The sequence below is a fragment of the Rhincodon typus genome, chromosome 9 (assembly GCF_021869965.1).
Source record: "Rhincodon typus isolate 14 chromosome 9, sRhiTyp1.1, whole genome shotgun sequence".
Classification (NCBI taxonomy): Eukaryota; Metazoa; Chordata; class Chondrichthyes; order Orectolobiformes; family Rhincodontidae; genus Rhincodon; species Rhincodon typus.
In genome coordinates this window covers 24,564,492-24,578,411 of record NC_063340.1, presented here as the reverse complement: position 1 = coordinate 24,578,411, position 13,920 = coordinate 24,564,492, and the positions used below count along the sequence as shown (strand labels likewise).

Sequence of the window (13,920 nt, the reverse complement as noted above, 5' to 3'; positions counted from 1 at the left end):
TGCCAACTCCATCTCCGATGCCATTTTATGTCTGCATCTTTCCCCAGATAGCATAAAATTGAAAATTGGTTTGCCTTCAAGTTAAAACTTTAATGAGCGTATGACTTGATTATTAAGATTGCACACTACATTTGCATCCATCTATTTCTCTTGTCCACCAAACTAAACTTGCCCCAGTCCTGAATTTTCACCTTTCTTCTCTTCTACCCCTCATTATGCACTGTTCACCTTTTGACTCCATTCCCTCTGAACATCCAATTTGTTTTTTCTTCATGCCAATTGATAGTATAGACAGTTCTGTCATCTCTGGTATTGTCCCACTCCCTTTTAACATTTATTTCCATTAACAAAAATCCCACCTCAAACCCCTGGTTGATCTTGTCTTTACAACCTATTACGTTTCCTCAAGTTCTTGAATGCTGAATATTTCTATATTATTGAAAGTCCATATTTGAACACTTCCAATCAGGATTCCATGAATTTCTAATGAAAATCACAAGATATTTGCTGAGATCGTGATGTACTGTCTCCTGTTGACCTGCATGTGTACCAAGGTTGATCGTACCAAATACTTTTTGTTGGCCAATTGAATGGGACTTCAGCACCTTTGTTTATTATCTCTGCAGTGTATCCTGCAATGGGTTCTTTTATCATACATCATTAACTCTGACCACTAACCTCCTTTCTTTCCGTCTTTACTTTCTTCCCCTCGTTTAATTACCCGCCTCCCCACCCAAAAGAAACAAAACTATACTTGGTCCTATGTGTTGATGAGCTGCTTATCTGCTACCCGTTTATGAATAACTGCAGCTACCACCAATCAAGTGTGTGGAAGACCCAAGTTGCATTCTTCTGCCTCCAACACAAATTCAGTTCTCCTACAATTCCCCAAGTCAGCCAACACCTTTGAATTTAGAATTTGCAAAATTGTGTTCAAATTCTTCCATGCCTTCTCCTCCTTATCTCTCTAACATTGTCTTGCCCTACAACCTTCCAAAAACTCTGCAGTCCTCCAGTTCTATCCTGTTATGTATCTCCAGTTTCTTTTGTCCCACCATTAACCATTTTCTTTCTAACCTTCTCCAATGCTTCCTTAATTACAAATCTTATTAAAACCTACCTTTATAACTGAGTGTATCATTCATCTTAATCAACCCTTCATTAGATGAAAATCATTTTTTTTTTGACAACACCCCTCTGACGGCTTGGGACATTATCCAGTATTAAAAGTGTAAAGTAAAGGTAAATTATTATTCTGTAGCAAACCTTTTAATTTATTCAGAGGATTTTCAAACCTGAATAGTAGGACCAGGACTACTGTTAATTTGAGACTGGAGTCTCTGATCCTGGACCCGACCACGTGGTTTATCACGAATGCTCAATGTGTGCAAGTCGTTTTGTTGCTTTATCTAGTTTAAAAAAATTGAAAAGTCATTGTTCAGCTTTTTAACATGAGGTTTTCCTTTCTAGAATTTGTAGCCCATTGTTATGAAAACACTTCTCAGTTTATTTTTCTACCATTCAATTACCAGTATTGAAAGTTCATATTTTGCATGGGTTTTTACATTTAACCCTTCCTAATTGTTATCTAATCCTTTCAAGCTAAATATTTTATTTATTAATTAGGATTTGGTCCTTATGGCGGATCAACTGCAAGTAGCATTGGAGCAAATGAAGTTTACAAAGGCCCAAGAGAGAAGCATCTCGAGCAGAATAAAGGGTAAGGTTGGCTGAAAAGGTAGTACTATAGGAAGTCGTCAATTGTTCTCCAAATATACAAGCTTTATATTTGCAAATGCCTGGTACTATGTTTCTTATTTATAGGATGAACACCAAATTTTTTTAAAGGTACAAGACACAATTAAAACATCTTCTTCAGATACTTTCTGAAAATGCCTCTCAATGATTCCCTGTTGGAACAGTCAATTCAGTCTTGGGCGAAGACCATAAAAGTTACATGATATATAAAGCAGGAAAAGTCTGTCTTGGCCCAATTAGTCAGTGCACATGTTTATTTTTGGCACAGATTATTATTGCAGCTTTGTTATTACAAGTGTACTCGTATGTTTCTCCAAAGTTTGCAATATTTTGGGAAGCATATTTGGATGAAAGCAATCACAACTTCAAGACTGCAAAACTCAAGATTAATAAACAGTGAAACAAGGAGCGTGGTGGGCTATTCTAGAAGGGAGGGAGATGTAGTTCATAAAACTGAAATCTAGTAGTGTTAAGGAATTATCACATCTATATGAAAACACAAATCATGTATATGCCCCATTGACAGATTACCTAAATAACAATAGAGATTGAAAGGGTGGTGTATGGGAAGCAAAATTCAGGTTTATTTGGAAGTAGTTTCATTGCCCATTTCTAGAAATTGTAGGTTTAATTGTATCTTGTTACTGAGCATTATTACTAAGAGATAAATAATAACCAGTTTGGGACCACTGTTCTACAGTGCTGTAGTACGGAATGTCTCAATTCAAGCAGTTTTTAAATTCCATATTTTATCTTTGGTTGCTGGTGTTGGACTAGGTGGACAAGGTCAGAAATCACATGACGCAGGTTATAGTATAACTTTGAATATTTCTAAATTATTTGACTGGGTTGTGTTTTGGTATGCCAGCAAGCTTATCTTTTGATTAGGTTTCTTTTTTTCACTTTGGACTGAAGGAAAGCTCCGGATTGCATTTGTTCTTTGCCAGATTTCCATCTCCAATTTCAGGTGTATCTGATGTTGGACAAAGACTCAACCTATTACATCAGCAAGTGAAAACGATGTGCCAGATGTTTAAGATTAGAGATATTTACGATCTAAGGGTGCAGTAATCTCCAGGAGCATAAATTCTCATAAAATGATTGAGCCCCTCCTGTGCTATATCAACAAATTGTTGCAGCTGTTTGAAAGATCAAACCAATTAATCTCACTCCTGTTCTTGAGAGCTTCAAAATGCTTCCTATAATCAAGTTATTTACCCAAATTCTTAATAGAGGCTATTATTCCTTGTTCAGGTCCTATCCTGGCCACACCCAAAACTCTTTCTCTGATATGTCAATAATATCATCGAGGCTGCTTCCTTCCCTCATCCAGAATTGGAAAAGTTAATTGATTTCACTTCCAATTTCCACCCCACCCACACTTTCATCTGGTCTATCTCAGACTTCTCCCTTCCCTTTCTCAACATCTCTGTTTCCATTTCTGGAGATAGACTGGCCACTAATACCCTCACTAAACCCACCGACTTCCACAGCTAGCTGGACTGTACTCCTCGCACCCTGCCTTCTGTAAAGACTGCATTCCATTCTCCCATTCCTCCATCTCTATTGCATATGTTCTGATGAGGCCAACTTCGACAAGGGAGCCTCTGAAATATTCATCTTTTTCCTCAACTGGGATTCCCCAGCACTGTTGTTGACAGGGCCCTCAACCAGATCCAACCCATCTCCCACACTTCTGCCATCACTCCTTCTCTTCCCTCCCGCAATAGGGTTCCCCTTGTCCTTACCTACCATTCCACCAGCATCAAGTTCCAGAAGATCTTCAGCTGCCATTCTGCCATCTCCAGCAAGATGCCACCACCAGACACACATTCCCCTCCCCTCCATTGTCCACCTTCCACAGGGTCCATTGCCTCTAGGACACCCTTGTCCACACTTCCTTCACTCCCAACACCACCCCACAGCATCTTCTTGATCGGCGAAGGTGCAACACCTGCCCATTTACCTCCTCCCTCCCTAATATTCCAAAGGTTCAAACATACCTTCCAGGAGAAGCAACACTTCACCTGCACTTCCCAGAATCTAGTCTATTGCATTCGCTGCTCACAATATGGTCTCCTCTACATTGGGGAAACGCAGCATAGACTGGGTGAAGGCTTTGCAGAACATCTACATTTTGCCTGCAAAAAAAGACTCTGAGCTTCTAGTTGCCTGCCACTTTAACACACCATCCTGTTCCCTGGCCAACATCTCTCTCTCAGGCTTGCTGCAGTGCTCCAGCAAAGCTCAGTGCAAGCTGGAAGAACAACACCTCATTTTCCACTTGAGGACCCTGCAGCACTCCAGACTCAATATCGAGTTCAATATTTTTGGGGCCTGTACTCCCCCATGTCCTAGCCCTCTACCCCACGCATCAGGCCTTGTTATCACATAACAATAGAATCCCTACAGTGTCAAAACAGGTCCTTCGGCCCAACAAGTTCACACCAACCCTTGGAGCGTAGTGTGTATTGGCTAACAACCTAACAGTCTCCATTAACAGCTATTCACCCTCCCAACCAGGTTGTTATCCACTCCTTTGTCTCTCCAACTATTCTTCTGTCTCTTTGGGCTCTATCCCCACCTATCATTTACTCTTTACCTCATCCCCCCCCCCCCCCCGCCCCCCATTCTATCATCTGCCTATAAACTGACATTTTCCTAGCTACCATCAGTTCTGAAGAAGGGTTTCCAGACCTGAAATGTTAAATTTGATTTCTTTCCACAGATGCTGCAAGACCTGCTGAGCTTTTCCAGCAACTTCTGTTTTTGTTCGAGGTTACTATTGACCTGTTTACACGTATTCCAGATCACCACAACTCTGTGCTCAACAACTGTTTCCTAATGTCATCTCTGGTTCTCTGTCATTTACTTTTAATCTGTCTCCTTCTTCAGTTACAACTCTTCTGGCATTGTGAACAGTATTTCCTTAGTTGTGCTTACTTTTAATGATTAGAACATTTCTATTATATCTCCTGTTAACCTCTCCGCTCAAAGATGAACCACTGTAATTATAAATTGCCCCAGCATATAAATGACCCCTTTTTTAAGCACAAAAATACATGTTTAAGTCAATCCAGCATTTACATCAAGCACCCAATTTTCACCTTAAAAAATATCCATGCTTATGTTCATACTTGCCTTATAAATCGGAACCAGGGATTGAGCAAGGTGAAGCAGGTAGTGTTTCCAAGAAATGCACGATATGATGATGCACACAAAAGTAAATAGCCTGTGCCAACTGCTTAACAAATGGGTCAGACTGCAAAAAGACTGATTGGAAAAAGTATTTTCAAGTCGGAACATAACATGCTAATTTCCAGGATCAAAGCAGCATTAAAACTGAGGTCATATACTGACCTGATTTTGAGAAATCTTTAATGGAATGAGTCCTTGAAATGAAATTGTCACCAAAAATGTGATGCATATATACTCACTTAAATGGACCAAATCAAATGTTGAGTCTAGCAAAGAAATCAGTGCAACAGCTGGATGATGTAGCAGATTTTTGGAACAAAAATGCCTAGCAAAGTGACAATACCGAGAACAGTCAGAGGCTTCCAGAAGACCTCAGCCAAAATGATCAATTTCCAGCAATTCTTCTTCAAACAGCAGCAAAAAATAATATCCATTTTCAAATTGGCAACATGGGTAAAATGTCCATGAATTTCAATTTGCCCACCATCTGAAATATGGAATGGAAAAGTTCCAAAATAATTCCAGTGAAAACTTCAGGACATGAAAAGGCGATATTGGCCAGTTTGCATAAGATCAAGAGGTGCCTACAAAGAAATAAAATGCAAATTGCAGTTATTTTGAGGGGTCTGTCCAACAAGACATTCGAGAATCACATTCCTGCTAAATGGAGCCCAGAATGGATCAAAATTTTGTCAATCACAGCATAAGGTTTGACAGAATATGAAAACAACTTTTTCTTTCACTTCGAAAGTTTTGCCTAAAAATTGTACATGCTTTGGTTTGTTCCTCTTCAGGCTAAATGGTTAATGGAGAAAGACACTTCATGAAGAGTAGAAAAATATTTGCTGCCCCACTTGATATTTGTGAGATTTCATCATTTATTTCTCGGGAATGTGATAAATACACAAAATAGGAACAAGAGTAGGCCACTCAGCCCCTTGAGCCGTGCCATTCAATATGATTGTGGATGATTGAACGCTTCAATGCCTTTATGGCTATTACCCATCCTCGTAACCCTGTTGCCACTGGTAGTCAGAAATCTATAATCTCTACCTTAAACGTGCTCAAAAACTGAGCTTCCCCAGACTTTTGTGATAGAGAATTCCGAAATTCATAACCCTCTGCATGGAAAAGAATCTCCTTACCTTGGGCCCAAGTGGCATCCCTCTTATTTTTAACTTGTGCCCCAGTTTTCAACTCTCAAACCAGGAGAAACATCTTACCTGCAATTAGCCTTTCTATTCCTTTTAAGTCGGTTTTAATTAAATCACCTCTCGTTCTTCGAAACCCTAGAGAATGTAGACCAAGTTTGCTCAATTTCTCTTCATAGGACAGTACTAAAACAGTGGGAACAATCTAGTGTACATTGATTGCATCCTTCCTACGGCAGTGATATCTTCCCTGAGATAAGGAGACCAAAATCACTAAGTACTTCAGGTGTAGTCTAACCAAACTCCTAAACAAATGAAGCAAGACTTTGCTCTTCCTGCACTCAAATTCTGTTGTAATAAAGGCTAACATTCCATAAGCCTTCCTAATAGCTTGCTGCACCTAGATATTAGTCTTCAGTGATTCATCAACGATGAAACCTAGGTCCCTTTTGTACATTTACACTTTCCAATTTGAAAACCGCCGCACAAGTTAAAAATAAGAGAGATGCCACTTGGGCAGAGGGCTATGAATTTTGAAATTCTCCACTGCAAAAGTCTAAAGAAAAATCTTAAAAACTAAAAGAACTGCGGCTGCTGTAAATCTTGTTTTTCCTACTTAGTGGATAACCTCAATTTTTTCAGTTTGTCAATCTGCCATGTCCTTGTCTATTCACTAAACTTGGCAAGATGCTCTTGAAGCAGCTTTACAACTTCCTCACGATGCATTTCCACTTAGCTTTATGTTATCTGCAAATTTGAAAATATTGCATTTGGTCCCTAACTCTATATCATTGATATAAATTGCAAACAGCTGACCCAAGTGGTGATCCTTGTAATAGCACATACGTCATAGCCTGCCAACATGGAATGACCCATTTATTCCTCCTTTGTATGTCAATCACGAATCCAAGCCAGTACATTACCTCCTGTCCCCGTGCTTTAATTTTTCTAACCAGCTTTATATTAGGAACATTCACAAAGTTCTTTGAAAACCTAAGTATACTACATCCATCAGCTGTCCTTTTAAAATTTGATAGTAACATCTTAAAAAAAAAACTCAAACTAAATTTGTCAAACTCTATTTCCTATTTGCAAATCCAGATGTCTATTAATCACATCCCTTATAATAGATTCCAGCATTTTTCCCCACTACTGATGTAAGGCTCTTAGGTCTGTAATTCCCCATTTTTTCTCTCTCTCACTCACTTCTTAAAAGTGGGGTGACATTTGGTACCTTCCAATCCACAGGAATCGTCCCAGAATCTTGATTATGTTCCAAAATTCTATGTATCAGCTCTCTTATAGTCACTTCTTTCAAAACTGGGATGAAGACCATCAGCTTCTAGGGATTTATCAATTTGCAGCCCCATTAATTTCTCTAGTATAGTTGTCTTATTTCTTTCAATGCCTCTTTCCCCCTAGCCACTTGGATTTCTTGTTCTGGGAAATTTCTCTTCTCGTGCTCACTGAAAAAAGACAGAGTAATCATTTAGCTTAAAGGCAAAATACTGCAAACGTTGGAATTCTGAATCAAACGAGGAGAATGCTGAAGAATCTCAACAGGTCTGGCAGCAACTGTGGAGCGAAAGAGAGTTAACATTTTGAACCTGGTTTGACACTTATAATTTCTCTCTCCACAGATGCTGCCAGACCTGTTAAGTTTCTCCAACATTGTGTTTATTTTCATCATTTAGCTTATCTCCCATGTCTTTTTTCCACGTTATAAATTCTCTTGACTCCTGTAATGGATCTATTTTCATTTTAGCCAAACATTCCCTGTCACTTACTTATGGAAGCTTTTGCAGTCCATTTTTGTTTGCTAGTTTGCATTCATATTCTGTTCTCCCTCTCCTTATCAGTTTCTTGGTCCTCATTTTGTTATGTTCCATAAACCTCCCAATCTCTAAATAGCAGTAATTCTGCGTCAGAGTTGTACATGGAAACAGACCCTTTGGTCCAACTTGTCTATACTGACCAGATATCCTAAACTAATCTAGTCCCATTTGCCAGCATTTGGCCCGTATCCCTTTTAAAGCCTTTATATACCCATCCAGGTGCCTTTTAAATGTTGTAATTGTGCCAGCCTTCACCACTTCCTCTGGCAGTTCATTCTATACATGCACCACCCTCTGCATGCAAATGTTTTGGACTCCCCTACCCCGGGGAAAAGACCTTAGCTATTCACCCTATCCATGCCCCTCTATAAGGTTGCCCCTCAGCGTCGGATTCCAGGGAAAATAGTCCCAGCCTATTCAGCCTCTCCCTGTGGTCAAACCCTCCAACCCTGGCAACATCTTGTAAATCTTTTGTGAACCCTTTCAAGTTTCACAACATTCTTCCTATAGCAGGGAGACCAGAATTGAATGCAGTAATCCAAAAGTGGCCTAACCAATATCCTGTACAGCTGCAACATGACCTCCCAACTCCAATTCCCGTGCACTGACCAATGAAGGCAAGTTTACCAAATGCTGCCATCACTATCCTGTCTGCCAGTGACTCTAGTTTCAAGGAATATGAATCCTACACTCCAAGATCTTTGTTCAACAGCACTCCCCAGGACCTTACCATTCGGTGTATAAGTCCTGCCCTGATTTGCCTTTCCAAAATACAGCACCTCACATCTATCTAAATTAAACTCCAACTGCCACTCCTTGGCCCATTGGCCCATCTAATTAGATTCAGTTGTACTGTGAGGTAGCTGCCCTCGCTGCCCACTACACCTCCAATTTTGGTCTCATCTGCAAACTTAGTAACCATACCTCCTATGTTCACATCCAAATCATTTATATAAATGACAAAAAGCAGTGGACCCAGCACTGATTTTTGTGGCACATTGCTCATCACAGGCCTACAGTCTGAAAAGCAACCCTCCACCACCACCTTCTGTCTTCTATCTTCGAGCCATTTCTGGCAACTTTATAGGCCACTTCTTTTAATTATAAGCAAATACAAACTTCCTTTGTCACCTGTAGTTGACTAAATTTTCTGAAGGAATGTAACATCCTTGTAGGTTATGTAGTAGTTCTTTAAGGCTATCTATTGCTGATGTACAGACATGATATTTAATGGATTGTTCTGGTTAGTCTCAACCAGCTTGGGCCTTGTGTCTTCATTGTTTCATTTATTCAAATTAAACATCCTTGCTTCCTAATGAACCACCTCACTCATACTTTTAAATTATACCATATTGTGGTCACTCATCCTGTAAGATACTTTTACAGTAAGGTTGTGAATTAGCTTCTTTCATTACATAATACTGTATCTAAAAAGCATGTCCTTCAGTTGGCTCCTCAACATACTGCTCTAGAATACTATCCCCAACACAATCCAGAATCTCATCCTCCACAGCTTTAGTGCTAATTTGTTTCCCCAATCAATATGCATATTGAATACTATCTTCCCCATGTTACATATTTCTCTCATCTCCTGAAATATACTATTCTCCATACTATCACTGCTATGTGGTAGTATGGGGAATGGTGGCCTATAAATAACTCTAACTGATGTTTGCTGTCCCTTGCTGTTTTTGGTTCCAATCAGACAGATTCAACTCATTGTTCTTGTGATCTGGGGTTCTCTTGGTAATGTACTAATTCCATTCTTTAGCATCAGCTCAGCTCCACCTCCTTTTCCTTCAAGTCATCAAATTATGAAAAAAATTAAGGAATATCCATCTCCAGGATAGAGTAGATGATAATGCCACATCAGGTCTACGGTAGAATCCTTATGCCATAGCCAAATGAAATTTGCATTGGGTCCTGAAATAAGCATCTAATGGGGTTTTTAAAACACTGTAGTTCAGACTTCCAATTATTTAATTGGATGGAACACAGCAAATCAATTTGAACTAGTTTTTCACGTTTCAAAATAGTAGCCACCTACATGAACATCAGCCATTCACGTCTTAGATTACGCATGTTGAAGTTGTATACCTTTTTTTGACTAAGCAACATAATTAGTTTGGAATGATTGTCAGACCGAGAAAAAGTACATTAGTGATTCTGAAAATGCAATAGTGCTTCATGTAAAGGTGATTTTGTAGCATGGAACTGGAGTTATCCCAACAATTATGATGACCAGCAAATGTAGACTTCCAGGTGATAGTAATAGAAGAACCCATTAGCACATTTCTCAACTAATACATCAAGGAAAGGGAGCTTGTTTGTTCACACATTATTAATATCTATCCGGTTTCAGCAGTGAAATGACACATTTTAGATTAAGTGAAGTATATTGCAGACCTTTTACCTGAATATTTTAATTGTTTGAGGTCCTCAGAGAGGCAAAGAAAAAAAATACTGGAGGTCTGAATTTTTGTGTGTTGGGGAGATCGGAGTTTGTGTTCCTTTTCAAGAGATTACCCCAAAGTATATTTACGTATCCACAATTTATCTTGAAGCTTTGCAGTTTCATGTACAGTTATTGTCAGAATGGTCCAATTCATTTGAGTTATGGTAGTAGTGCAGTGAAAGTGAGTGTCTCCAATATCCTACCATCCATTACTTATAGTATGGGTTTATTAGGTTGTGCTCAAAGCACAAACTTCGGATGGGGGTATGCAAGCAGAGTAGGTTTGTCCATTATATTTTCATGATTTTTGAACTGGTTTACAGTTTAATACCTTAAAGTAGAAAGGTACTGAAGCATAGGAAAGTGTTTTTAATTTAAAAAAAATAATACAAGCAATCTGAAATAAAGATGTATTAAAATTAGTACTACATGCGACTAGTAATTGTGAAAAGAATGAATCTGAGCTATAATTATGTATATCCCAGCATATTAACACTCTTTTATTTGTAAAAAAACAGCCAAGAGCCAGAAGCACCAGTTGTGAAAGGATCTCCAGAAAACCTTACATTTAAAGAACGCCAGCGTCTTTTCTCACATGGACAGGATATTTCTAACAAAGTGAAGGCATCACGAAAACTGATGGAACTAGAAAATGAGCTGAACACAAAATAAAATTGGTGTCTTAATAATGTCGTAATGAAACACTGAGTATATAATCTATGCTAGGTTGTACAGTCTAAATCTTTGACTCCTGCAACTGTAAAGTCGGATGCAGGAAATCTTTCACTATGGCAAGTTGCATACCAAGCATATTATAAGTTAGCTATACAAATTGAGCACTGTTAAATGTTTTAATAAAATTAAATGAAGGTAATGGTCACTTATACGAAGTTTTGGGGTTCTGATTTTCTGACAGAGTGCACTACACCTGGAAATGGCATACAGTGAAGCAAAATGGTATAATAGAGCTGTAAACGTTGTAACGTAGAAGCTTTTAAATATATTGAAAGAAACCTTGCTTGTCCAGCAGCTGGTGCCTCAGTTGTTTCAGCTATGCAGTAGGTGGCTAATAAATGGGAAGTGTGGACCTCATTCTACTTACAAAAAAGAAAAGCTTTCTTCTATGTGCATTTTAATAAAAAAATTATGATTCCAAACAAAATGTCCTCTTAGCTAGGTGTTCTGAACTGGATTTTAAAGTTGTTGAACAATTTTCTGTATAATATTGTGGTCTATAATTGTATTTAGGGATAAATGCACACTTATAAGCATAGAGTAGACTTCCACTGCCTTAGGAATGGAATCACTTTATATGAAATGTACAATAATTAAAAATGTCTAATGAAGATTGGAGTGTAAATATTTTTTTTTACTTATTAAGCTGTTTCACATGTGGAACAGAAGAGTGCTGTACCATTTCAGCTGTGTAGCAAGAACCAGTAGAGAAGAGAATGAGAATAAACCCTCTCATGAAGGAAATGTTTGAAGCTTGCTGTATTTAAAGTTGGACAGATGATTTGCTGTTTGCCAGAGTCCTGAATACCAACAGTGCGATACAAACAACTGGAACAAATTAGTGTAATTTTATAACTGAAAAATAAATCGCTATTGTTTCTGTGCTGCTGGTATTCAGAGCTTTTGGAGGAAAACTGTTCTATTTCATGGATTCTGTTGGGTTTACAGAGTTCTTTTGTGTGATCACCACTAGTGTGCTGTTATTAAACTGTTTACTGAACTCCAGAACTGCTGTAGTATCTTATTTCTACTGTATTTCACTTGCAACCTATTTTTAATAAATTACTTTGTATGTATTCAGAAGTTGTCCTGGCTTGCTTTTGCCTGTAAAGCTTAAGTGTGCACTTTCAGATCCAAAATATACAGATTACCTGGGTATATAGTTTACAATTTAACGTATTAGAATGCCATACTTCTCATGAAACATCGATTTTAAAATTCTGTTTTTAAATATTTTGCATTACAATGAACAAGTGATCATTTTTGATTTAAAGAAATTTGTGTTTGAAAAATTGTTCCCTTCTCTTCCTCCTAAATTAACAGTAGCAGCCATTCAAAAGAGGTGGTGCTTCACATAATCCTAGAGTAATACAGCATGGAAACAGACCCTACGGTCCAACTCATCCATGCCAACCGGATATCATAAACTGATCCAGTCCTACTTGCCAGTATTTGGCTCCTATCCCTCTAAACCCTTCCTATTCATGCACCCATCCAGATGCCTTTTAAATGTTGTAATTGTACCAGCCTCCACCACTTCCTCTGGCAGCTCATTCCATACGAGCAGCACCCTCTGTGAAAGAAGTTGCTCCTTGGGTCCCTTGTAAATCTTTCCTCTCTCACTTTAAACTTATGCCGTCTAGTTTTGGATTCCTGTACCCTGGGGAAAAAAATCTTTGTCTATTCAGCCTATCCATGCCCCTCATGATTTTATAAACTTCTATAAAGTCACCCCACCACCCTGCCGACATCCTTGTAAATCTTTTCTGAACCATTTCAAGTTTAACAACATCTTTCCAATAGCAGGGAGTCTACTAAAAGTGGCCTAACCAGTGTCCTGTACAGTTGCAACATGACATCATAATTCCTATGCTCGATGCACTTTCCCAATGAAGGCAAGTGTGCCAAACACCACTTTCACCATCCTGCCTACCTGCGACTCCACTTTCAAGGAGCAATGACCCTGCACTCCTAGGTCCCTTTGTTTGGCAAGACTCCCAAGGCCCTACAATAAGTCCTGCCCTGATTTATCTTACCAAAATACAACACCTCATTTGTCTAAATTAAACTCCATCTGCCACTCCTCCACCCATTGGCCCATCTGTTCAAGGTCCTGTTGTACTCTGAGGTAACCTCCTTCACTGTCCACTACACACCTATTTTGGTGTCATCTGCAAACTTGCTAACCATACCTCTATTCACATCCAGATCATTTATATAAAATGATGAAAAGCAGTCGTCCTTATAGCACGCCACTGGTCTCAGGCCTCCAGTCTGAAAATCAACCCTCTACCACCAGTCTCTGTCCTACCTTCAAGCCAATTTTGTATCCAATTGGCTGTCTCTGCCTGGATTCCATGTGATCTGACCAGTCTACCATACAGAACCGTGTCAAATGACTTGCATCTACCATTCTGCTGCCTTTAGTCTTATTTGGCGCTACTTCAAAAAACTCAAATGAAGTTAGTAAGGCACTGTCCCACACACAAAGTCATGTTGACTCTCCATCATTAGTCCTTGCCTATCCAAATGCATGCAAATCCTGTCCCTCAGAATCTCCAACAATGTCAGGAAGATACCGGTCTATAGTTCCCTGGCTTTTTCTTACCACCTTTCTTATATTGTGGCACCATATTAGCCAACCTCCAGTTTTATTGATATGTTGTCTTCTGGGTTCCCTGCTGGAAGGAGGATTGTTGTGAAAGTTGAAATAGTTCAGAAAAGATTTGCAAGGATGTTACAAAAACAAAGTTACTGGAAAAGCTCAGCAGGTCTGGCAGCATCTGTG

The 13,920-nt window shown here is 39.0% G+C and overlaps 1 protein-coding gene across 9 annotated transcripts in view; it reads left to right on the top strand.

Annotated features, from left to right (window-relative positions):
- The window catches only part of afdna (afadin, adherens junction formation factor a), a 209,719-nt gene extending 197,509 nt beyond the window's left edge, over positions 1 to 12,210 (top strand). For all 9 annotated transcript variants that reach the window (XM_048600620.1, XM_048600619.1, XM_048600612.1 and 6 more), the window contains 2 exons: positions 1,627 to 1,720; positions 10,916 to 12,210. In XM_048600620.1, the coding sequence (XP_048456577.1) occupies positions 1,627 to 1,720; positions 10,916 to 11,069 (248 nt within the window). In that variant the 3' untranslated portion in view covers positions 11,070 to 12,210. The remainder of the gene's footprint in view (positions 1 to 1,626; positions 1,721 to 10,915) is intronic.
- Positions 12,211 to 13,920: the final 1,710 nt, after the last annotated feature.